This window comes from Schistocerca americana, chromosome 11 (genome assembly GCF_021461395.2).
Source record: "Schistocerca americana isolate TAMUIC-IGC-003095 chromosome 11, iqSchAmer2.1, whole genome shotgun sequence".
Taxonomy (NCBI): Eukaryota; Metazoa; Arthropoda; class Insecta; order Orthoptera; family Acrididae; genus Schistocerca; species Schistocerca americana.
The window spans coordinates 49880547-49906279 of record NC_060129.1 but is presented as its reverse complement, the minus strand read 5'-3'; the positions used below and the strand labels follow the sequence as shown (position 1 = coordinate 49906279).

The following is a 25733-nucleotide window of genomic DNA, read 5'->3' as shown; positions in this document are numbered from 1 at the left end:
GTCATTTCAACATGCACCCGCACACACATGCTTACCTGTGGCTGAAATGATATTTAAGATCTTTCGTACTTAGTTAACAGAGACAATAGGTGCTCAATTGGAATCCTGGATGGTAGTCTTAATAGAAATGTTTTCGTCACTTAATTTCAAGTTGAAACTTAGTTTCCAAAAAGTCATTTATTGCAATAAACTTGAGTTTACAAGCTGCCATCTAATTATAACAGGTTTCGATATTCACATTATCGTGATATTAGTCTGATTGTGGACTCAGTGTTACAAATCAGTTGCTTCAAGTGGGGTCTTGTAGTAATCATTTTGTAGAGTGAAATGTCCATATCAAAAAGAGATCAGAGGAACTGCAAGACAGTAACATTATGTGGGTGCATGCGTCGTTCCCCTACACTCTGTCAAGGAATATGGGACGTCATCATCATCATACAATTTAGGTGGAGTGGAATTCAGGCCGTTTGGATAGTTTTGATGGCGATAGCACCTGAGCTAACATGTCCAGTAATTGTGTAATTATGTTTTGTGCAAGTATTGGGCGTTGTATGTACCTTCTGGCTGCACTTAGATTTGAACTACCTGTTGTACGGGGTTGAGCGACTGCCGTGGAAAGCTCGGATAGTAAGACTGATTGTTATTAGCTTACTGGTAATTCATTTGTATTAACTGGAGCCCTATCCCCTGTGTGGGTGGTCCCTCAGCAGTGCTGGCCGTAGTGAGCCACCTCCACATCCCCACGAGGACACACCCAGCCAGCTCACACCCTGCCTCTCTGTATGTGCAGTGCACCAGTCGTTACAGAGCTGAGGACCACCACCACCACAACCACCACCAGCACCACAACCACAACCAGAACCACCACCACCACCACCACCGCCGCCGTTGCCGCCGCCACCACCACCTCTGCCAGAGCACCTCGCCAGACACCTGCTGCTGCGCGGCCCACGACTCCTCAACCTGATGAGGCCACTGTCTCTCAAATGCGGTGAGTTCCCTCAGAGCGCACGCGCACGTGCCCACACACACACACACACACACACACACACACACACACACACACACACACGCGCGCGCGCGCGCGCGCACACACACACAACATTATATGGTAGATAAGATATAAATACTGAAAAGCAAAGTGTAAATGCTCAGTCTAGATTTAATGAGGGTCAGCAAAGTGAACTGGTAATAAAATCAAAATATACAGTCAGAGGTGGAATCCCCACGACTAGATCATAGTATCAGGGAGAGAGGTTAGTTAAGAATAGGTTGGTAGGAAAAATAGTTATTGTCAACAGTTCAGTGTCTTATTCATCAAGACCAGCAAACCAATGCCAACAATAATTCAGACTGAGATTTTCACTCTGCAGCGGAGTGTGCGCTGATATGAAACTTCCTGGCAGATTAAAACTGCCTGCTGGACCGAGACTCGAAGTCGGAACCTTTGCCTTTCGTGGGCAAGTGCTTTACCAACTGAGCTACCCGAGCACGAGTCAAGCCCCGTCCTCACAGCTTTACTTTTGCCAGTACCTCAGCTCCTACCCTCCAAACTTTACAGAAGCTCTCCTGCAAACCTTGCAGAACTAGCACTCCTGAAAGAAAGGATATTGCGGAGACACGGCTTAGCCACAGCCTGGAGGATGTTTCCAGAATGAGAGTCATGCTTGGGTAGCTCAGTTGGTAGAGCACTTGCCCGCGAAAGGCGAAGGTCCCGAGTTCGAGTCTCGGTCCGGCACACAGTTTTAATCTGCCAGGAAGTTTCAATAATTCAGACAATGTCATGCCCAGAAAATTTTGTGATGGGGAGAGTATGAGTGCACTGAATGTGTAACACTTGTCAGATGAGGTAAATATCAATTACTTTAGATGTATTGTAATGGTCTAGTAGAGGTCAGACTCATACACAGACATTTATGAGACCATTTTTGGTGCTTGTCAGGAATGAGAGAGGAGAAAGAACCCAATAATTTGCTATAAAGTTTCTGTTAGTAACAAGAAATATACTCGGCAATCACCAAACAGAAGTAAACGCCAGCAGAGCCTCAGCTTGCCAGGGTGTGGAGCACCTTGGTTGCCCCACTGAAGTCTGCTGTAACAGCCAGTCTCGGTAAACACAGACATGCAAAGGGGAAACTGTGCCTTCTGTTGACAATGTGTCTGTCTGTCTGAGCAGCAGATTTGCAGTGCCATGAGCTCCCAGAATCCACAATTACATGCATTCCTATCTCTGTCTTTCCCTACAGTTTTTAACCTCAGCAACAACTTCTAGTTCCACAGCGGTTATTCCCTGATGCCTTCAAATATAACTTACTCTGCTGACCCTTGTACTTGTCACAGTTTTCCACATATCACACTATCCTCAGCTATTCTGTCGAGATGTTCCATAGTTCTTCTGTTATGAGTTCACCTAGTTTAAACACCCTTCAATAGCACTGCATTTAGAATGCTCCGATTCCCCTCTTGTTTTTTCCATAATCCATGATTAATTTTTATGCAGTACTGTGCTCCAAGCATACATTCAGGTATGTCTAACACAAATTAAGGCCTATCTTTGATATTAGTAACTTTGTTTTGCGAGGAATCTCCTGTTTTTCCATGCTACATTACTCCTTATAACAACTATGCTTTGAACCTCAGTGTAAATTAGCATCACGAGTACCAGAGTCCTAAAAGTGGTCTACTGTGTGGTCCTTAATTCTGTAAACTTTGCCACCAATGTTATTTCTGCCACACCCCAATACTTTCCTCTTTCTTCCATTCATTAATCCTGATTTGGCACTCATTCAACTGTTCATTACATTCACCAACTCTGGTGATTGCCTGACTTTCAGTGAACACAGAAATATCACCAGTGAATTTTATCAATGAAATCCTTTTCACCTTCAGTTTTAATTAAATTGCTATAAGTTTCTTCAGTTCCACCAATGATTCTTCAGTGTTCATCTGAAGATTTGTGGAGATTTCCTGCATCCTTATCTTTAACCATCTTTAATTCAGAATACCAATTCTTGTTGATTATTGTACATGTTCTATGTTACCTGCTGTTCCATATATCTTATATGTACCTTTTAAAAAAATTTCATGCACTTTCACTGTTTCATGCTGTCAAATGTCATGTAAAGATCTGGAAATCCAATAAAGATCTCTTGATTTTTCTTGAACATCCCTTCCACTGTCCCTCGATCCTTTACTCCAAATTCAGTTTTCTCAAACAGATTGTCACCTTTGTCTTCCATTCTTCTGCATGTTGTTGTTATTTTTTCAATAAGTTCTATTCATGAGCTGTTTAGCTATTGCACTTACAGGCGCTTGATTGCTTCTGTAGTGCCTGGATGGTGTTTCTCTGGCAGTCTGTTGTTATGACTCCTGTCTCGTGGATTGCGCAGACAAATGTGAATACTCATGTGATTGCCATTTATTATTGCATTCTCTAGAGCCTCAAAGAAGTTAAAATTCCCATTCCATTCCTGTGTACTTCAGTATCCTATAATTTACACACTGAATTCTCATAACAATTCTCTTAAAATTTAGTTCACGAACTGGTCCGAGCACGGGGGTCACATACCGGACCACACACCACTGTTAAGCACTTATGAAGGACTGGATCCCTTACTTCGATTGCACATAATTCATTAAGGTCAATCCAACACATTTATTTCAAATACATAAATGAAGTTACATTTGAATCTGTCTGACATTAAACAGGAATAAAAAAAAAATAATTTCAAAATCAGCTGATTCAGTGCGTGAAGTGCGAGTTAACCCAATAACCAGGTAAACTAAATTTGAATCTGTCTGGCATTAAACAGGAATAAAATACAATTTTTTTGTATGTTTAAACTACATCATTAAGGAATTCCAAATCTTACCCCTTTCTAGGCGGAGGCTGAGCCAGAAACACAGAATGCCCCAAAATCACAGTTTTGCTGTGAAATCTTACGGGACACCTGAAAGCAGTAACAGACAAGGGGTCGGCGCCCACAAATAACATAGGCCAAGAGTCAGGCTGGGAGCACATCCCACGAGAACTTGTTAACACTATGCTCACCACAAACTGTACACATTCCTACCGAACATCCGCTTGTGGTGGCTCCCAGAAGGACGAAGCAACCAACAGCCCCACGCCGTGCTTCTCACACAGGCACCTCAATTTGTACAAATATATAGGCCAACACCAACTCCGCACTCCCCTCTCACTGTGAGGCTTGGCACAATTTATACGAAATGCCTTCCAGGCAACCAGTAATCGCCGCAGGAGTTTCACTATTCACAAACAGCCCCAGTGTAACAGACATCACACATGTGCTTACGCCCGAGCCACAACTCCGTCAATCTCACCAGCCGCCCCAAACTGACTGCCTTTCGCCGTCCCGCGCGTCCCAGCCGAAAACGCAAAGATGCTCATGCCCGGGGCACACCAAAGATAAGCAGATTGCTGATGATCGACCAGCGATCTGGCTCAGTCATTATCATAACTGAATTGTGATCTGAGTGCACATCTGTTCCTGGATACACCTTACAATTCAATACCTGATTCCAGAGTGTGTGTCTGGTTGTGATGTACTCCAGCTGGAAATGTCTTTACCAGCTAAAGCTCTGCCTCCCTCCTTAAGAGCTGAAAATGCTGAGATACCGAAGCAACCGCACAAATTTCACAGAACACAGGGCATAGCCTTGCAGCAAGTCAGCCGTCCACATGTGGTGGAATGGTGCAGGAGGGCTCCTCCAAAGGGAGTGCTTGTAACGGTAACACCGACCACCATAAATGGCAGTCAGTGATTACATTAAACCTCTCAGAGGAATTTTTGAGAAAGTTGTGACTGTGAGATAACCTAATGGGAACAGAACAAACAGACTGGGATTCGTTTCCGAAACACCCCAGCCAGAGAAACACCATCCAGGCACTACAGAAGCAACCAAGCGCCTATAAGTGCAATAGCTAAACAGCTCATGAATAGAACTTATTGAAAAAATAACAACACTAAAAATTTGAGTGAGGAACAGATGTTCTCCAGCTCAAAAGCAAGTCTTATTAATTAAATATTAGTTATGTATTAAAATTAGTCACCAGCCTAATTAGGAATTCTTGTCAAACAATGTAATAAAGCAGAAGGCAGTGCTAAGGCTAACCTAACTTTCCTTGACACACACACAAAACTCTCTTTATACCTGTTCACATTACAACAGAGTAACGTAGCCTTGCAGATAAATGTAGTACTAATCTGGAAGTCAAACAAATGGCCAGTGAGATAGCAAACAGTAGCATATGCCTCACAACAACACGTACCTTGAATCAGGGCTTAATTTCGGTCAGAACACGTTCTTGCACCTCCCAGAAACTCCCTTTCTTCTAATTCTCTCTTTTTTCACTTTTTTACAGTACAGCACTGGAGATTTGAAATAGTATTAAATCAAAACGTAACTATATTTTTCCGCTGCACCAGAACAAGTGTACGTGACAATGGGATGCCAATGTGATGTGATGGGCAGGAGGTACTGTGTTTGTGTGTGTGTGTGTGTGTGTGTGTGTGTGTGTGTGTGTAAGATAAGTGGAGTATCATTCCAAAGTTGTGTTGGTACATATCGCCTTTTGTTTACAACTGCCAACAACCTCAGCGATGTAGTAGCAAGGCAACGTCTCGTGTGTGTCAATGAGAAATAAATAATGTAAGCCATGTTTGAATGTGAATGTCTTTATAATTTGCTTTCATGAAATCATTTCATTCCATGTTGCAATTTATGTCACAGCTAAAAATCAAATGTGCGTATGGAACAAAAATGACTAAAAGTTGGCAGTCTTTCGAGCCGATATGTCCCTTTGTCCACGGCACTCTTGACCTTTGTATTTATCTGCCCCCACCCTTGTTATGACGTGGTTGACACTATACAGTAGAGAGGAGCTCCCACAGGGGGCAAATTTGAACTCCCAATGCAGAACGGACATGTATATGTTTGACCCATAAGTCTGTCTGTCTGTCTGCCCCAACATAGTTCTCAAACGAAAGTTCCAATTTTAAAGCCGTTTTTTTACTTGACAGCTGGTTTAATCAGGACGGTTCTTAGATATATTTCTGAAAGTCTGTTCAGCCATTTAAATGTCATGAGCTATATGAAGTAAAAATGTTTTCCGCCATCATGCTCTCTTGAAATACATTACGTAGTCCATAAGAATTACATCACGTTATGTAGTGCCAAACTGTAGAGCTCAAAAAAATGTACCTAAATAAAAGATTAAGGTTGAAGAATAATGACGATTTTTGTCTTCTGAAATTACCTGTTTCAGCACCCACAAAGCAGAAAAAGTGTGAGTGTGACTTAACTGTGGAAGACAAACATATGCTCTTGCTGACTTTTCGTGGTTCTTTTTGAGGTCTAAAATCATTAAAAAATCAAATGATTTTGCTCTAATAGTTTATGTAGTGTACTGTAAGAGAGTATGAAGGCGGCCCACTTTTTTGCGACTTGATTTATAACTATAGCCACAGCTTATTTCTTGTGCTACCTAAAGTAGCGAAATATATACTAATAGATAGTAAATGAATATGTCTAAGTTAATGAAAGAAACATGTAAATCCCATAAGTGGTTCTCACGTTACAATCGCCTATCTGTATGTCTGTTTGTGAATTCAGTCTTTGTAGTCCACGATTCAGACAGGTCGTGTCTACGGCTTTTTCAATTTGAATCAGTTTACTTTGTTAGCCATCGCTGCCTCACAGAGAAGCCAACAGACAATCCAACAGGCACTTTAGGAATTAAAGTTCAACGATATTACTCAGTCACTCTATGTAGGTCAATCGCTTGCAGTTCAGTTGTTCTGCTCAGAACCGACAGCATTGTTTCGGTTTGTTCGTAGTGTTTATTTACACAGCGAGACTGTGATTGGACACAAGAGTTTAATAGTTACGTATTTCTCTACAAAAATTAGTGACTTCTTTAAATCTAAAAGACAAAAAGTTAGTGAGAGCAATGAAAACCACAGTTTAGATGTAGAATCCATGACGTCAGCTGTGGCTGGAGAAGAAGATGCAAACAAAAAATCAGATGATCCTTCTCCTACGTCATTGTAGCAAAATGAAAATTTCTATAAGTTGGTGGAAATGGATACAGACAAAACATCTATAGACAGTATTGATAATTGTAATGATGATGAAAAGCCAGATTGTCGGTCTGTCGAACAATGTACAGATTATAAAGCTAAAAACCCATGGTTAATTATTAAAAAAAAGGCCAAGTTTGTAGAAGTGTATCTACACTAGGTAAAGGAACAAGAAGTTGTTACTGAGCATGTTTTTGGACACCTTATAAGCAAGCAAAGTTAAATAGACCGTTTTATGAGTTTGAGACAGAAATTGATCTCCAAATTAAAAATGGTTTGGATATGGGCCGAATACTATGTTCAAATGTTGCTTGATCTAATATAGTGATTCATATTTCTGACCAGATGACAACAGATCTAATAAATAATTTAATAAACAGCGACTCCAAATTTTCACTTCTTTTGGATAAAGCCACTTCTCTTTCACACAAAAAAGCTTTGACTGTATAGTTCAGAACATTGTTAAAAGGAATGGAAAACGCCATGACAATTTCTTTGACACTTTTTGGGCTAAATGACACAACAGCATCTGATATCTTGAGAGAACTTTTAAAGCAGTTAGAATCACTAGGACTAGGCTGTGAGTTTTTGAAGGACCATTTAATCGCTTTGACTTGCGATGGAGCTTCTGTCAAGTTAGGAAAAAAGTCTGACCTTGCAAAGCTGATGTTTCCAAACTTATTCATCTGGCATTGTTTGAATCATCGTTCAGAACTCACTGTGCACAACACGATAGAAGAAGTGGTGGGAATTAATCACTTTAAAATATTCATGGGTAAAGTTAGAAATATCTTCAGCTGCTCTCTGAAAAACAGCAGTGAGTTGGCAGTTGCTGCTAAAGGTTTGGAGCAAGAAATTTAAAAATTGGTCATGTGTTTGACACTTGTTGGGTGGCCTCCAGTTTATTGACAGTAAAAGCTGTGTGGAAAGATTGCAGGGCTCTGTACAGTCATTTTTTAGAAGCATCAGAGGACATGAAACGAGACTCAAAACAACGGTCTACTTACAAAGGGCTTTTTAATACATTCTCATCTACATCTTTCATCTCCAACCTAGCTGTAATGTCTGATGCCTTAGAAGAGTGTTTGAAAGTCTGGTTGATGCAATGGGACAACATGCAAATGTAGCTAACATTGCACTGGAAAATACTGTATTTACTCGAACCTAAGCCGCACTTTTTTTTGGTTTCTGTAACGCAAAAAACCGCCTGCGGCTTAGAATCGAGTGCAAAGCAAGCAGAACTTCTGAAAAATGTTGGCAGGTGCTGCCACAACTAACTTCTGCCGTCGAATATATGTAGCGCTACACAGGCATGCTTTGTAGGCACAAAGATAAATACTGGCGCCAAACCCTCCCTCTGCATCAATAAATAAATTTAACAAAAAAGAGGTGGAAGACGAGCTTTTTTTCTCTGCCCCGAGTTTCGACCACTGCATTTTCATACATTATCCAATAAAGTAAATACAAATTCCGTATTGTTCATCTTCGAATGTAGCAGAATTTCAGTGTACTACGAAAATTTGACTGGCATGACTGTTTGAGATGTTTGTCAATATGGCCAACTCTACGTTCTGAATTTTTTCCTACCTGTGAGAAGAGATGGTAGCTAATAGGAACCTGATGAAATGTGAATCACATGCAGTATTATCTTCACCATAAGAATAATACGAATATAAACATTTTGCCATGTATTCTTTCGTTTGCTGCTATCTCATTTAAATCCTGTCTGTCTAATAAACTACAAAACTAGAGTGAGACAACAGCAAACGCAGAAGAATATACGTATCGTGTCATGTTTATATTCGTATTATTCTTATGCTTAATAGTGATACAGTCAGAAATGAAGCACCGCAACTGACCAGATTTTTAAATCTAATATGACTAATTTCTGTGCAAAATTTGATGAACTAAAGAAGCGGCCGCAAAGATTCTCAAACAGAGAAAATTTTTTGCCTAACTCTCGTTCAGAACGTGTTCTATCATACGCAATCTATAATTCGGTTCTTGTTGATCATTATCAAAGAAAGCAGCAGTGTACGTAACAACAATTGGCAGTCTCTTGCCATTGTTTCACTAATGAGATGTTCCTCTCTCTCTCTCTCTCTCTCTCTCTCTCTCTCTCTCTCCTTTTTGAAAGCTGTGGTAGCGCGCACAAAAGCAAGCCGTGCCGCAAGCGGCGACAGGGCGTAAACACGCACTATCAGAGTGCGACAAACAATGCATGACACAGTACAGTAATGCATTTTCAGCTTAGAGTGACGTAAACACCTATAACAAAGAAAACGGCACTTATCAGATCAAAGCAAAATAAGCAATCGATTCAAACCAGACGAAGCACGTGGAAAAGGAAGGGTACCTGTATAAACACGTACGGAGCGCCTGACGCATGGCAATGGATACCTGATAAAGCTTAACTGCTAAGCTTACGACTTGAACCAAACTACTGTAGCTGTTTCGTCATTCATACGATCTAAATTGTGTCTCATATTACAATGGACCAACTTTATTTCGATTTGGAGGTGCGGCCTAAAACTTTTCTCTCCCCTTGAATTTCAAGTCTCAAATCTCAGGTGCGGCTTAGATTCAGGGATTTTTTTTTCCCCTTTATTTCGAGTCTCATTTTTCAGGTGCGGCTTAGATCTGAGTGCAGCTTAGATTCGAGTAAATACGGTATGAACTTTCAATGTGTTGAACTTTCTCAAAGAAGAAATATTTCTAAGATTCCTGATAAACAGTTTTATCGCAGCTTGGCAAATAATTTGTCATCCAGGTTGCATCTGAAAGCTACGATGATGTTATGAATTACATGAAGGCCATTCACCTGAAATTCTGCCCTAAAGACATATCGATCACTTACGGAGAAAGTGAGATTTTTCGAATGTGTGAAAGATTTAAGATTAATAGCCCTCTGAGATAATGAAGGACTTCAGGGAGTACAAACGGGGTCTGAAACCAGTACTAAGCGGAGAAACGCCAACTGTCCTTCTACAGCCACCAATGTTCAAAAATTTTGTATCAATAATAAACAGCATTGCAGTGTCGATTGCAGAGTGTGAACGTGGCATTTCTGCAATGAACTTAATTATGACACCACTGAGATCTTCACTCTACATCAGCACTGTTTGTAGTTCATTACGCATCAGACTTCTGGGACCACCTGTAGCTAGATATGAAAATGGGTGTCTTGGATGGCGAAGGGATATCATTCTGCACTTACTACACAGTCAAAAGCACGAAGTGATAGTGTATAATGAGGATAATCCTGTATTATGGAAATGTTTTTCTTAATCCATCTCCATTGATTGTGTTTGAAATAATTTCACAGTGCTTACTTTTTCTTCCTTTATTTGAGCCACTGAGTATGGACTTAGTTAAAACTATGAGTTCAGTTAATAATATGTCCTAAAAAGGTACTTTTTAACAATAAATACACGATGTATATTCTGTATAAACTGACTGGTCATATGCCACTGACTTTTGTCAGGATAACAGATGTTTGTCATTTTAAGTTAATACGCTATGTTGAAAGTGTAATAAAATTTAAAGGGAAATATTTAAACAAAGTTGTATACCCTTAGGTCAAAGATATATACCGCATGTTGACAGGACTTGTTATTTCGTGAGTGAAGGGAAATGAAATTCATATTTAAAACTACAAAACTGTAATCTCAAAATTAATGCTCAGTACAATTTATTATTAATGTGATATTCTTGATTTGGAATCATTTGTAATTTTATCATAAATGAGTTAACAGATCAATACTCAATCCGACCGATTCAGTTTATTGGTCATTAGCGGTTTAATTGTTGAATGAAAAATCGAGCTAAAAATCTACTGAGATGTGGGATTCTTGAAGTTATGAACTGCTGCTTGAAACAGTATAACATCTTCGTGCAGCCCGCTGCAGTAAAATTGTTTAAATAATGGTTTAATGTACAAACCAATTTTTTTATATACACAGTATGTTCTTGGAAATGAAAAAGTAATTTTAACAGAGCTATAATGGAACTCTTGACATTTTTGTAAAATATTCGCCAAAGATGGATGATTGTTATAAGTGCGACTTTGACTGAAATGGTAGACTTCACTGTGAAGCTGATTTTAATATAAGTGCATGTTTATTTTTGTAATAATTCTCTCTCAATGCCAAATGCGTTGATTGCTTTTCCTACAAGATGTATTCTACATGTAAAACGTTTTTTGGTCAGACTGCAGCATATGTGTTAACATTTATAATAACAGGTCCCTTTTGATTGTTTGTGGTTAAATAAATAAATATTCAGTTTGCAGCGGCTACTCATGAAATATGTTTCTCAGTTAAGACACTAAGGGCTTATGGAAAAGAACAAATCTGTAATCTCTATGACGAGTTTATGATTTCCTGATTATTATAACATAAAGAACACTTGCCCACGAAAGGCAAAGGTCCCGAGTTTGAGTCTCAGTCCGGCACACAGTTTTAATCTGCCAGGAAGTTTGATATCAGCGCACACTCTGCTGCAGAGTGTCAATCTCATTCTGGGAACAATAGTGGTTTTTCAGTTCAATTTTTACATGTTGAGTGTCATGTTAATTAAATGGTAAAGACCTTTCTCTTTGGCTAGTAACATAGGAACTACTTAATTATTTTACAAGTGCAAAAGTTAAGTCATAGATATTTTTTAATCTATTAGCTACATTTTACATTCAGAAGGGAATTTATTTATTACCTGTATAAATAAAACTTGTGATTTCTTTTTCACTCACTATCATGAAAGTTTCAAATGACAAAATCAGACTGAAGAACATTACATATAGTCTTTCCCCATGGCAGTGTAACATGATGTGGGGAGGAGAGGAGGAAGATTACGGCAGCCTCAGGGTGAGGAAGGGGGAGGGGGGAATGTTTTAACTTTATCTTGCATTGTTACCAACTTGGGCATGACGCAACGATCAGCTGCTATGGTACAAACTGCTCACAGAATTAACGTTGCGTGAAGATGTGGGAAATCAAAATTGTACTAGACCCGATGGAGCAGGAATTTCTTAGTCATTAACTGCTAAATGCCTTGTTGATAAATACTGAACACACGTTCATAGAGCAGCTACAAAAAAACTGTTTGAACGTTGTGGCTGGCAGCATTTGAAAACGTGAAGTCGTGAGTATGACTTGGTGCCAATACGTGTGAAGCAGAACTATGGAGCAAAGTGACACTGGTACGGCAGATGGTGGAACCTTGTGGTGTTATGTTTTTGATTATAAGATATTATGGTTTAAAAACCTGAATTTCAGAACTGTATTTAAGAAAGAATTTCTCATTGTAAGTCGTATCACAAGTCTCTCTCCGTGGCCAGTGGGGGGAGTGGTAGAAGGGGGCGCCTTATGGCACCTAAAAGTTTAAAAATTAAGCCCTGCCTTGAATGAACTAGATGCAGCAGTTAATAGAACCCGTCACCAACACACGATACTAATAGCAATACTGAACAGGGCAGAGCATGAAGTGATTGATTTAAATCAGGAGGTCTATTATTATCATACCATATAACATCACTGCTGGTACACGGTCTCTATACCTTTACGTTACCCAGCTTGCATTAAAGTAGCTAATGCAGTAAATATTTCTTTATTGAGCCCAGTTTGAGGCAATTAAACAGAATGCAAATCTAACTACATTGGCTGTGGAGGGACCTTTGCTTTGCTTCATTAACTAACTAGTTTAGTACATGAGGGCCACAAAGTTTCATGGTTTGAACAGCCATGCTCATTAACAAATCTTCACAAGTGTGTATGGAAAATGGTGAGTATTCTCATCAATAATTATTCATTAAGTGAAGCACAACAAACTATAACTCTTCAAATAACAACTGTGCTTTGAAAACTAGTCTTTTAACCTTCTCAAAATATAGTTGGCTGGGCAAATGCCAACACCATTAAATTCAAGTTCAAACACCTTCTCATGGAATGAACAGTAATAAAACTTTGTAATTCTGATCAAAGTGCATAAATGCAACAATTAATAATCTTTTTCACTTCTAATCAGTATTATTATTCTTTTAACTAACAACTTTACTATTTTTGGACAGCTTTTAAGTAAGACAAAGAATTTAAGAAAAGTAATGCAGATCGTTTTAAAAATGCACTGGAAGTGGTGTATTTCTCAAATTATTAAACTCAACTTGAAACACAATAACTCCACACATTGGAAAGCAATCACAACTATTTTTACGGCTGCTTAATAGTCTTTTCATAATAAATTAGCGCACTCGGAATTAAATTCACTAGGATAGGATTCTCAAGGTTTGTGATTTGGGATAATCACAGGTGTAATATAGAGCTTTTAGCAACAGCACGATTGTTATTAAAATCAACCAAATTTCACAAATACCTAGTTCATTTACAGTGCCAAATATAAACAATTTGGTGGAAGACTGGTGGCACTGGTGGCGTGATTCGCAGTGGCTGTTAACATGGCAGCGATGTAGTCGTGGCAGTACTGTTGGCCTCGCCCTGCTATAGATCTTCTGAATTACATTTTTGCAGGGCCGAAAACCATGCCATGATAATGGTATCACCAAATGCAGCATCTGAGGTCCGTAAATAACGCTTTTGGCTCCTCTGCCTCAAAACTGCAAGAACATGAGCCACAATGTTCCGCTACTGCTAGCGAGATATTAACCACAGCAGTGTTCAGGCGAGACTCCTTAGCCGTCGCAAGGGACGAGTTGCCGCTTGCGTGAACGACACCTTTTCCATTCCGCCAGGCTACTTCTGTAGCTGCAGGGATTCCCCACATTTTTTACATTCAACCCTGCATTCCCTGACTATGGACCAAGTAATTTACAGTACATTATATAATAATCATTCCAGTAGTTATTTACATTAACAAGCTTAATTTAAACTTTGTTCCAAAAGTTCACATAACTGAAATATGTATACATTATCAAAGAATTTCCACGACAGATAAAACACTCTACATATGTCAGATACAGCACTCTACATAAGCAACTCTACAAATAGAAATATCAATACAAAGTAGGTCAAAAATGGATGTTACATATGCCCCATGGTTCACTGAAGATTCTTGCTAGGCAAACATCAATAACACCTTAAAGGTACCAAGCAGTCAAAAATAGTAATCACTTAATGCAGAGTTGAGCATGAAAAGAATACATTACAAAACACATTAAAACACTATACGCTCATACACTTCATTACCAAAACAAGACATAAGCAACATTATTGAATTATGTACACCTGTCATAACTGACTCATTTTGTGAAACAGTAAGTTGAGTAGTAAGCAAAATTTATATGTATTGCCAAGAATATTGAGTAGCATTTTGTAAGCATTCAAGAAATGTAGGTATACACATAAAAGTATACCCCCTACAAATATCGCAAGCAATTTGACATTGTACATGCAACACATCCTATAGCATGATTTTGAATTTACAAAGGAGGAAACTATCAATGCTGATTCTAATAATAGTAGTTCATTCTTTGATATTTACATAAACAAACATATTTAAACTGAACCTACTATTCTTTTCTTACTGCCTTTATTTGAAACACAGTCCCTCTTTGAAAACTGTAGCAAAACATATACAACACTAACAGATATGAAAATAAAATAATTTTGCTACCTGCAATGGCATCTTGCACTGCGTTTGACAACATTAACAAATTACATATCACATTAATCAATTGGCTGCCCATTTTGGGTTTTGGCAGTCTATTACAGACATAGTTTTTTTCCCCACTTTGGAAAGTCTTCTATGCTGCCCATTCTGTATTTAAGGCATTCCACATTTCTTTTCAATTTAACAACATTTGCTTGTAGCCCTTTCAGTACAGGGTTTCACATATTTTACAACAGGTTTTAGAATCTGAAACTTCTAAGATAGTAATAGCAATTTTGCATAGGTAACAACATTTTTATAAGAACATAAATTACAGTTAAATACAGTATGGTAGCTTCATAAGATAGATACATTATTTCATCTACAGCATAATATACATTTTTAGTCTGGTATGATTTCTTCATTCCTAGGTACATACAGTTTGAGATCCACTACATTATGGACATCAAGGAGCTTCTTCGACTCTGGGTAGATTAAATAGTAGGCATTGTTGTGAGGTGTGTCTTGTACTGTGAATGGCCCATTATATATACATAAATTTAGAAATTTCGTGGTTAAGGGGCTCCGGAAAGGCTCAAAATCATGAAAAGTTCAATTTTTACTTTTTTCGTTTTCTGAATCTGCAGACTATTACCTTTTAATAGATATATAATTTATTCAATTCCGAAGACTACAACTATTTTTAAATTTTTTTTGAAATGTGTTCTACATGGGCGTGACCCACTGTGGCGCTGTTAAACTGCTGTCAAATGGTGTTATTATTAAAGTCCGTGTTCATCAGGTACATTTTAGTGATGTGAGATAAAGTATGTGTTGTGGCTAACCTGTGCTGGTTCAATATATATCGCTGGTGTGATTGTCGATTGTTTCATATTTATTTACTCTGTCGTTATCTCGAAAGTATTCGTAATTAATTCTGTTTCTTGAGTCTCTGTTTTGTTGACGAATAATAATGAGTAAAAGTAAAGTTATTAGAAATCCTCTGAAGGCTTTTAAGAGAAGGAGAAATGTTGGAAAGCCAAAGGTATGTGTTATTACTGCAAACAATAAAGACGATAACCAAGTGAGTGAACCTAACCTCTCAAGTACACCTGCCCATAGCAGTCAAAGTGGGAAAGAAAATACTTCACAGAAGAAGCTTGGTTCAATGAGTGAAAACTATGAATGTTTTATGGGCGAATCGGATGTGAATGAAATATTTGATATGTCGGTTCTCAAAGGAATTTTTTCAAACTGTGTAAGATGTATTCATTGTAGTGAAGTTGGTCTGGACTCCATAATAAAGCACGTACGACTTGCTAGTGAAATACAACTGAAATGTGATAGGTGTTCATACATGACCAGCTTTTGGAACAGTGTTGCAGTAACTGCAACTGAAGAAAATGGTAGCAAAATCTACGAACACATTAGATTTGTTTATTCCTTGCGTTCAGTTGGTAAGGGTGCTACTGCAGGTGCAATTTTCTGTGGCATCATGAATCTTCCAAATCCCCCAACCAAGTTTACGACCTATAATAAATTAATAGGGTCTAAAGTAGAAGATGTCTGTATAGAATCTATGAAGAACGCTGTGGAAGAGGCAGTAATGGAAAATAATGGTAACAGAGATTTGACTGCAGCGTTCGATGGTACCTGGCATAAACGGGGACACACATCTCTTCATGGTGTAGTATCTGCCACCAGTATGTATACAGGGAAAGTTTTAGATGTAGCAGTAATATCAAAGTATTGTAGATGTCCACAAAAATATAAAGGTACACATGAAAATAATTGCAAAGCTAACTATAGTGGCAGTAGTGGAGGAATGGAAGTGGCTGGTGTTGCCAGTATATTCCAGCGTTCTGAGGCGTGTGATAAAGTGTGATATGTTAATTACCTTGGTGACGGTGATTCTAAAAGTTTCAAACATGTTCAAGGACTGAAGCCCTATGGTGATGATGTTGTAGTGCAGAAATTTGAGTGTATTGGACACGTACAGAAGTGAATGGGAACAAGACTTCGGCGACTGAAACCTTTGTACAAAAAACAAAAACTCAGTGATGGTAAAGGGTTGGATGGGAAGGGAAGGTTAACTGACAGTGTAATTGACAAAATACAGAACTATTATGGAATGGCTATTAGGCAAAATACAGTGTCGACGAAATGAAGAAGGCTGTTTGGGCTCTTTTTTTTTCATACTTCTTCAACCGATGAAAATCCCCAACATAGCTTGACAGTTGGTGTAAATACTGTATAACAGAGGATTGCTAACTGGTGAAGTGTACACTTGTAAGCATAGTCTGCCTCATGCTATAATGGAGGTGATAAAACCTATTTTCAGAGACTTAGCAGCACCTGAACTGTTGAAAAAGTGTATTCACGGAAAAACTCAAAACCCCAATGAAAGTGTAAATAGTGTTATATGGTCGAGAATCCCCAAGACTGTATTTGTTGGAATAGAAACACTTCACTTTGGTGTGTATGATGCTGTTGCAATTTTCAATGATGGCAACATTGTAAGGTGCAAGGTATTTAGAAATATGGGAATGAAGATAGGTTCTAACATGGTATGAGCGATGCTTGCTTTAGACAAGGAACGCCTTCGGGCTGCAGAGAGGGCTGTAAAGAGTCTAGAAATACAAGCAAGAGTAAACAGGAGGAGGAACAAGAGGAAGCTGGAGGAGGAGTTTGCAGAGGATGAAGATAATCCATCCTATGGACCTGGAATGCACTAAAAAGTTAATCCAATCTTTGTCGCTCGATTCCCAAAACTTTTATTTTCTCATACTAATTACATGTTTTCTAAGGATCTTCCAAACATATTTGTTTCAAACTTTCAGTAAATGTTACACAGTACCTTCTGCATAATTTAACACAGCCTTTTTCCAAAAAAACTGTATATTTTTGAATATACAAATAAAAAATTGCAAAAAAATGTTGTGAATTTTCATTACAATTGAAGAAAAATCATCTTTAATAACTGAACTAAAATTTTGTAAAATCCCTGTGTTAAGTTGTAGCCCATATTCCAATAAATAATCTGTAAAAAGTTCAACTTCCTACTTCAAATACTTTGTGAGGAAAGATGTAATTTATAAGCGTTATTTTAACATTGCAAGTATAGGGCGTTCTGGAGCCCCTTAAGTTCACTTGATTATTCATGGGTCTTCAGAAGAACATAGTCTCCAATTTTGAACATGGCAAACTTCAGGTTGCTATTGTGCGTTTTAGATCTTGTTTCGGCTTTGTTTTTTCTTTTGCCAATTCTTTCTTCTGGGCTAATCCCAAATCTGTAAACGGTGGGAACTCTAGTTTTTCCTCATTTAAACATTTGCTCTTGGTACTGAGCAGAATTTCCCCAGGTGTGAACTCAGTAAACCCATGAGGCAAGGTCTTCATTGATATATTTAGTTTCTACACCATTCTGCTCCATTCCATCTTTCCAGGTTTTGAAATTAAATTGGGACCATTATTGGGCAGTACTGCACTGGGTTTTCCAATGGTTCTCAAATACTGAATCATCCTATCAAATGCTGACATTGCTGTCACCTTTTTCAGGAGATACAATTTTATAAATTTAGAAAATACTTCCGAAATCACTAAAATACATATACAATTACCAGAAGTTGTGGGGAGGGGTCCATACAGGTCCACAGACAGTAAATCCATGGTATCTTTAGGTAACGTGTTCTGCATTGGGCCTTGATTAGTTCTATTGGTTACCTTAGCTATCTGGCAGATGTCACAAGACCTAATACGTTCAGTTACCTTTCGACTCGTACTATTGGCAATCACTATAACACTAGCCAATTTATCTAGACAGTCCTTTGGCCCAATGCTAGTGAAAATAATCTGACATCTGTATCAAATTGGGTAGGCCAACACACCATCCATTCTTCAGTAATGAAGCCTTTCCTCTTATACAAGATACTTTTAAAAATCAAAATTTACTTATACAGATTTCCAATTTGGTTGCTCATTTTGATGATATCGCATGGTTTTGCAAATCTGTTCAAATTCATTTTTTCCTGATCTTCTTCATGTAATTAATTTGGAAAGTTCCATCTCCATTGCATTCCTTGGGTACTTCATCAGTACCATTGGGACAATTCATTGCCACATAATTTTTTCTACCCTTTACATAGCAGATTTCATAATTAAATTGTCGCAGATATAAAGCCCATTGGGTGAGCCTGCCATTTAGAAGGCAACAACCTTTAAGGAATGTTTGAGCTTTGTGGTCAATGTGTGATGATCGTAAAACCCCACCAATCTATAAATTTCTTTAGGTCCCATAATATGGCCAAGGCTACCTCCTCTGATATGGTATGGTTCCTTTTGTTTCCTGTCAATGCCTTGCTGGCAAAAGCTATAGTTCTATGTGCTAAATTTCCTGTACTATTTATCTCCTGGAAAATTTCAATACCAATCCCATAGGTGCTATTGTCAATATTCATATTGAAAGTCTCTGACAGTACTGGGTGATGTAAAACATTATAATGTCAAAGTTTAATCTTTAAAGATTCACAATCCTGCCGACTCTCATCTGTCCAAACAAAAGCACTAAATCTTTTTATAGATTGTTCAAGTGTGGATTGTTGAAGGGTTTCCCCTTAACAAATATTGTGTAAAATCCACACCAACCTAAAAAGGCTTACAACTGTTTCCTATTTTTTGGTGGGGGAAATTTTTCTAAGGCACGTAGCTTTCTCCAGGTCCTTATTAATGCCGGTAGTAGTAATTATATGGCTCAAGAATTTAATTTCTAATTTTACAAGTTCACATTTCTATAATTTTAAAGTGATGCCTCCTGCTTGAAGAGCAACAGTTTGGAGCTTTTTTTGCCAGTTTTCATTGGAGATAAATAAATCATCTACATAAATAGTTAACCTGAAACTTAACTCCTCTCCTAACACAAAGTCCAGAGCTCTAATAAACACGGCCAGAGAGGCATTCAGTCCAAATGGAACTACTTTGTATCGATAACATTTCCCGGTAAACAGGATTGCTTTATATTCATGCGATTCTAGACCTAATGGGATTTGCCAGTACCCAGTAGTCATGTTGAAGCTGGTTAAACACCTCATTATGAAATTTTTGCAACATTTTGTCCAGATTTTCAGGCCTGTCCTCCTCTGTTTTTACTTTGTTCAGAGTTTGTGCATCAATGGCAACATGTACTCCTCCATCCTTGTTTACAATGATAAGTGGACTGATATATTCGCTGTTACTGTGTTCCATCACTCCTCATTCCATAATCTTATCTGTTTCATTCTGTACGGCCTGTTTTTTAGAAAAAGGTACCGAATACGGTTCCACAAAGAAAGGACCATGATCCAGAGTAGCAATACAGTATCCAAAATTTTGAGCCAGTCCGGGTTAGCCGAAAATGATCTACTGTTGCTTTCTAAGATAGTAATAGATTTCGCTTTCTCAGGGCCGGCCAGAAATTCTACGCCCGTGCGGTGCTCCTGCACATGTGCAACTTCCGGGTCACAGCGTGCATGCCGCAGCCACCAGCGTTCATGTACTGCATGTTTCTATGCACAGATGTCGCTTTGTGCACTTGCTGGGGTGCTCTGTACCAGCACATTCTAGTGCTCTTTCCACAGCTTGCAAGCCAACCATGGGAAGGTATTTTGCGTATTAAAACATTTAAAATACTGTCACAGTCTACTCATTGAGACGTCTACTTTTACGTTACCAGTTTAACCTAGTAAGACAAGTAATACAGTTAACAGCCGTGCATTTTTATGAAGGCAGCTTGACTGACGGCACGCAAATACGCGTAATGTTTTGATCTAGTACTTAAGAAAGAGAGCAATTAGCGACTTACAGCGAACCTTATTCATGATTTCAAATAACATTAAACTAATGCAAGGTTTCCTATAACTAATTCTTGGTGCCCTCTGTTACACCCACATAATTTCTGTCTCACTGACCTCTGAACAGAATGATAACTGCAGACCTCTTGATCACCTGCTATTTCAATACTATTATCAGTTCCGTCTAAAATCTGCATAATAACAGACAATTAGATGAAGGTTATTGTTTATCGACTGCAGCTGAGCGTAGCCCTTTACACATTAAAAAAAAACCCTAAATGTAAGTATACATTGGAACAATCGGTTTAATGAGCAATTTTCCTGATAATAATGTACCATGAGCAGAATGATGCAATAATGCACAGTTAGTAAACAATAATTTTTAATTATGAAAGGAATAAATCCAAACACGTTTATCACTGGTTATGAGGAATGATATAGTTAATATTGGGCATAAAATATCAGCTCATTGACGAACGCAAGCAGTTGTGTAGATTTTCATCACTTATGCTTGACAGAAGCCTTGATTTATTCATTTTCATCACCCAGAAAAACCTTTCACAAACATATGTCAACCCAAACATGGACATAAGTATCACAGCATCTTTGTGCAGGCGTGGAAATTCTTGTTGTGAAAAATTTTTGTAGAATTCTTTTGAACTTCCCACTGCAAAGAACTTATCCTTCAGTCTTGTATTGCACTGTAGGTCGATCAGTTCGATCTGTAGAACATTCGAAGCATCTTCAACTGATGACAAGAACGGTTGAGCAAAGAGGCGAATGGCAGGAGACAAACTCGTATCATCTGCAAATTGTGCTCGAAATTGTTCCTTAATTTTTACAATTATTGATACGTATTCTTGAAATCTAGCACTTCCATGGACCAGTCCAAGAGTCGGGAAATGTGCAGTGTTTTCTGTCATTAGCTGGCCCTCCCAAAGCGCAAGCTTCCTTTCTAAGGCATTTGCTTTTTCCAACATGTCAGAAATTAAATTATTTTCACCTTGCTATCTGATGTTCAGGCTGTTCATGTGAGACGTAATGTCCACAAGAAATGCAAGGTCTGATATCCAACAAGGGTCTTTCAACATAGGTTCACTTTTTCCCTTCTCATGTAAGAATGTTACTATGACCAAACGTAAATCAAAAAATATTTTCAGCATTTTACCTCAACTGATCCAGCGTACTTCAGTATAGTAAGCTATGTCGCCGTACTCCGCTCCTAATTCCTCCAAGAACTGCCGAAACTGGTGATGCTTATGCCCATGTGTCTTCAGGTAGTTTACAGTATGCACAATAATTTGCATGACGTTTGCTAAGGTTACTGATTTTGCACAAAGCGCCTCTCGATGCAGAATGCAGTGAATTCCATACGTCCCATTTGTGCGCCCTAGCTTTTGGCTCCATCTGTGGTCACTGAGACTAACAGATTCCAATCCATACCGACACCATCAATCGCTTGCTCGACAGCTTGAAGTAAGTCCGCACCTGTAGTAGTCCCTTTCAAAGGTACTGAGTCCAAAACGTCCTCTGTTACACAAAGTGCGTTATCGACAGCTAGTATGTATATCAAAACTTGGGCTGTATCTGTAAGATCTGTTGCTTCATCGAGTATAACAGAGAAAGCAACAGATTCTTTGGCTTATTTATTAGCTGCCTGTGCACATTTCCGGCCATAGCACTGATACGTCTTTGTCACTGTTCGTTTGGATAGACTGATTTCTTGAACCCTGCTGACGTTCGTGGGACACACAAGTTCTGCTGCATCATTGAGACACCCTTTCACAAACTCCCCTTCGTAAAAGGGTTTCCCAGATTGTGCAATTCTTCATGCGATTTTAAAACTTGCTTGCAGTGAAGATTTAGTGTGGTTGTCATTCTGGAAAATTGAAAAGAGTACATTGTACAGCATACAGTAAAATAGACATAAATGTAACACAAGAAACTAAGAAGTATCAGTTACTCTGACGTACTGTAAAATCGAGTTGATGTGTCTCATCCATTTTCTTAAGGACATTTAATTTTGCTTGCCGTTCTTCACTGTTGAGTACACTACACTCGTCTTTGTGATATGTATTGTAGTGTCTTTCAATTGAAAACTTACGTTGGCTGCCTATTATTCGGTGACACAGCAAACACTGAGTTTTCACCAGTGGCTACAAAAAAGAATTGCAGTACCCAGTCATTTTTAAACAACTGATAACATAGATCTACATCTACATACATACTCCGCCATCCACCATACGGTGCGTGGCGGAGGGTATCTCGTACCACAACTAGCATCTTCTCTCCCTGTTCCACTCCCAAACAGAACGAGGGAAAAATGACTGCCTATATGCCTCTGTACGATCCCTAATCACTCTTATCTTATCTTTGTGGTCTTTCCTCGAAATATAAGTTGGCGGCAGTAAAATTGTACTGTAGTCAGCCTCAAATGCTGGTTCTCTAAATTTCCTCAGTAGCGATTCACGAAAAGAATGCCCCCTTTCCTCTAGAGACTCCCACCCGAGTTCCTGAAACATTTCAGTAACACTCGCGTGATGATCAAACCTATCAGTAACAAATCTAGCAGCGTGCCTCTGAATTGCTTCTATGTCCTCCCTCAATCCGACCTGATAGGGATCCCAAATGCTGGAGCAGTACTCAAGAATAGGTCGCACCAGCGTTCTATAAGTGGTCTCCTTTACAGACGAACCACATCTTCCCAAATTTCTACCAATCAACCAAAGATGACCATCCGCACACCTACCATTACGTGCTTGTCCCACTTCATATCGCTCTGCAATGTTACGCCCAAATATTTAATCAACCTGACTGTGTCAAGCGCTACGCTACTAATGGAGTATTCAAACATTACAGGATTCTTTTTCCTATTCATCTGTATTAATTTACATTTATCTATATTTCGAGTTAGCTGGCATTCTTTGCACCAGTCACGAATCCTGTCCAAGTCCTCTTGTATCCTCCTACAGTCACTCAACGACGACACTTTCCCGTACACCACAGCATCATCAGCAAACAGCCGCACATTGCTATCAACCCTATCCAAAAGATCATTTATGTAGACAGAAAACAACAGCGGACCTACCACATTTCCCTGGGGCACTCCAGATGATACCTTCACCTCCGATGAACACTCACCATCGAGGGCAATGTACTGGGTTCTATTATTTAAGAAGTCTTCGAGCTACTCAAATACTTGGGAACCAATCCCATATCCTCATACCTTAGTTAGGAGTCTGCAGTGGGGCACCGAGTCAAACGCTTTCCCAAAGTCAAGGAATATGGCATCCGTGTGATACCCTTCATCCATGGTTCGCAAGATTTCATGTGAAAAAAGCGCAAGTTGCGTTTTTCAGGAGCAGTGCTGATTCATGGACAGCAACTTCTCTGTCTCTAGGAAATTCATTATATTCGAACTGAGAATATATTCAAGAATCTTGCAATAAACCGACGTTAAGGATATTGGTCTGCAATTTTGAGGATCTGTCCTTCTACCCTTCTTATATACAGGCGACACCTGCGCTTTTTTTGCAATCGCTCGGCACTTTACGTTGGGCAAGAGATTTGCGATAAATGCAAACTAAGTAAGGAGCCAGTGCAGTAGAGTCCTCTCTGTAAAACCTAATTGGAATCCCATCAGGACCTGGCAATTTATTTATCTTCAACCCATTCAGCTGCTTCACAACCCCAGGGATGTCTATCACTATGTCCTCCATACGGGAATCTGTACGAGATTCAAACGGCGGTATGTTTGTACGATCCTCTTGCGTGAAAGATTTCTCAAATGCTAAATTTAAAATTTCAGCTTTCGTTTTGCTGTCTTCGGTTGTCAGGCCAGACTGATCAGTGAGTAACTGGATGGAAGCCTTCGACACGCTTACCGATTTTACGTAAGACCAGAATTTCCTTGGGTTTTTAGCTAGATCTTTTACTAAGGTATGACAGTGGTAGTGGTTGAATGCTTCGCGCACCAACCTTTTTACAGCAGCACGAATCTCTACTAACTTTTGCCTGTCCTCATTCTCCCGATCTTTCTTGTACCGCGAGTGTAACTGCCTTTGCTTCCTGAGCATTCTCCAAATTGCGCTGTTAAACCTCGGTGGGTCTTTTCCGTCCGTAACCAACATTTTCGGCACATACTTGTCCAATGCATGATTTACAGTGTGTTTAAAATTTGCCCATAATACTTCCACATCCATCGTACCGGAAGTCAATGAAGTCGGTTTATTTACGAAGTGGGATGCTAACAACTGCTTATCTGCTCTTTCTAGTAAGAATACTCTGCTAGCCTTCTTGACCGACTTTTTAACTTTCGTAACCATAGTCGCAATGACAACATCATGATCACTAATCCCTGTCTCAACACCGACACCGTCGATGAGGTCTGGTCTGTTCGTGGCTACCAGATCTAAAATATTTCCATTACGCGTTGGCTGTCGATTTAGCTGCTGAACACAGTTTTCGGATAATGTGTTCAAAAGTAATTCACACGACGGCTTGTCTGTCGTGTGACCTGTAATGAATCCATAGAGATCCCAGTCTATACTAGGTAGGTTGAAGTCGTCTCGACTAATATAGCATGATCTGGGTACTTCTGCAATACAGAATGTTGACTCCCTTTGAATGATTCTAGAACTGTCACGGTGGAACCTGGTGGCCGGTAATAACACCCCACTATTATTTCCCATAGCCCTGTTAAACGTGTCCAGATAACATCACAATCACACTCTACTTCGACCTCAGTAGACACAACGGTCAACTGCAATGAAGACACCACCTCCTACGGTGTCTAATCTGTCTTTCCGATACACGTTCCAACCCTCACTAAATATTATGACATGTCCACATTTCGCTGCTCAACGTCTATGCGTGACTAGAAGTCAGTGTGGATAGGTGTTGGTTTCGAATGCCAATTACACAAAACACTTTTGTCTCCTGGTTTCAGTTTGTCATCTCATTGCTGGTTAAAAATGACGATTTCTGACGTTTCATTGTGCTTAGTTAACCATCCGATCAAGTGCTGCGTTCGAATATGCGGGAAACACAAAACGTTATGGCAAATCATTTCGAGTTTGAACTTGCACACTCTTCGTTACTTGTGACTGAAACCATACTTGACATATTCCTTCTTTACTTGTTAGATTGCATTCCCGGATAATAGCGCAGTGAGAGAACTTTCGTCGTGTCATTTAAAGGAGGATGCTGC

The 25733-nt window shown here is 39.1% G+C and overlaps 1 protein-coding gene across 1 annotated transcript in view; it reads left to right on the top strand.

The window, feature by feature from the left end:
* The window catches only part of LOC124554060 (BTB/POZ and MATH domain-containing protein 3-like), a 74131-nt gene that overhangs the window by 46833 nt on the left and 1565 nt on the right, over positions 1 to 25733 (top strand). Inside the window, exon 3 of the mRNA XM_047128101.1 lies at positions 791 to 991. Coding sequence (XP_046984057.1) covers positions 791 to 991 — 201 coding nt within the window. The remainder of the gene's footprint in view (positions 1 to 790; positions 992 to 25733) is intronic.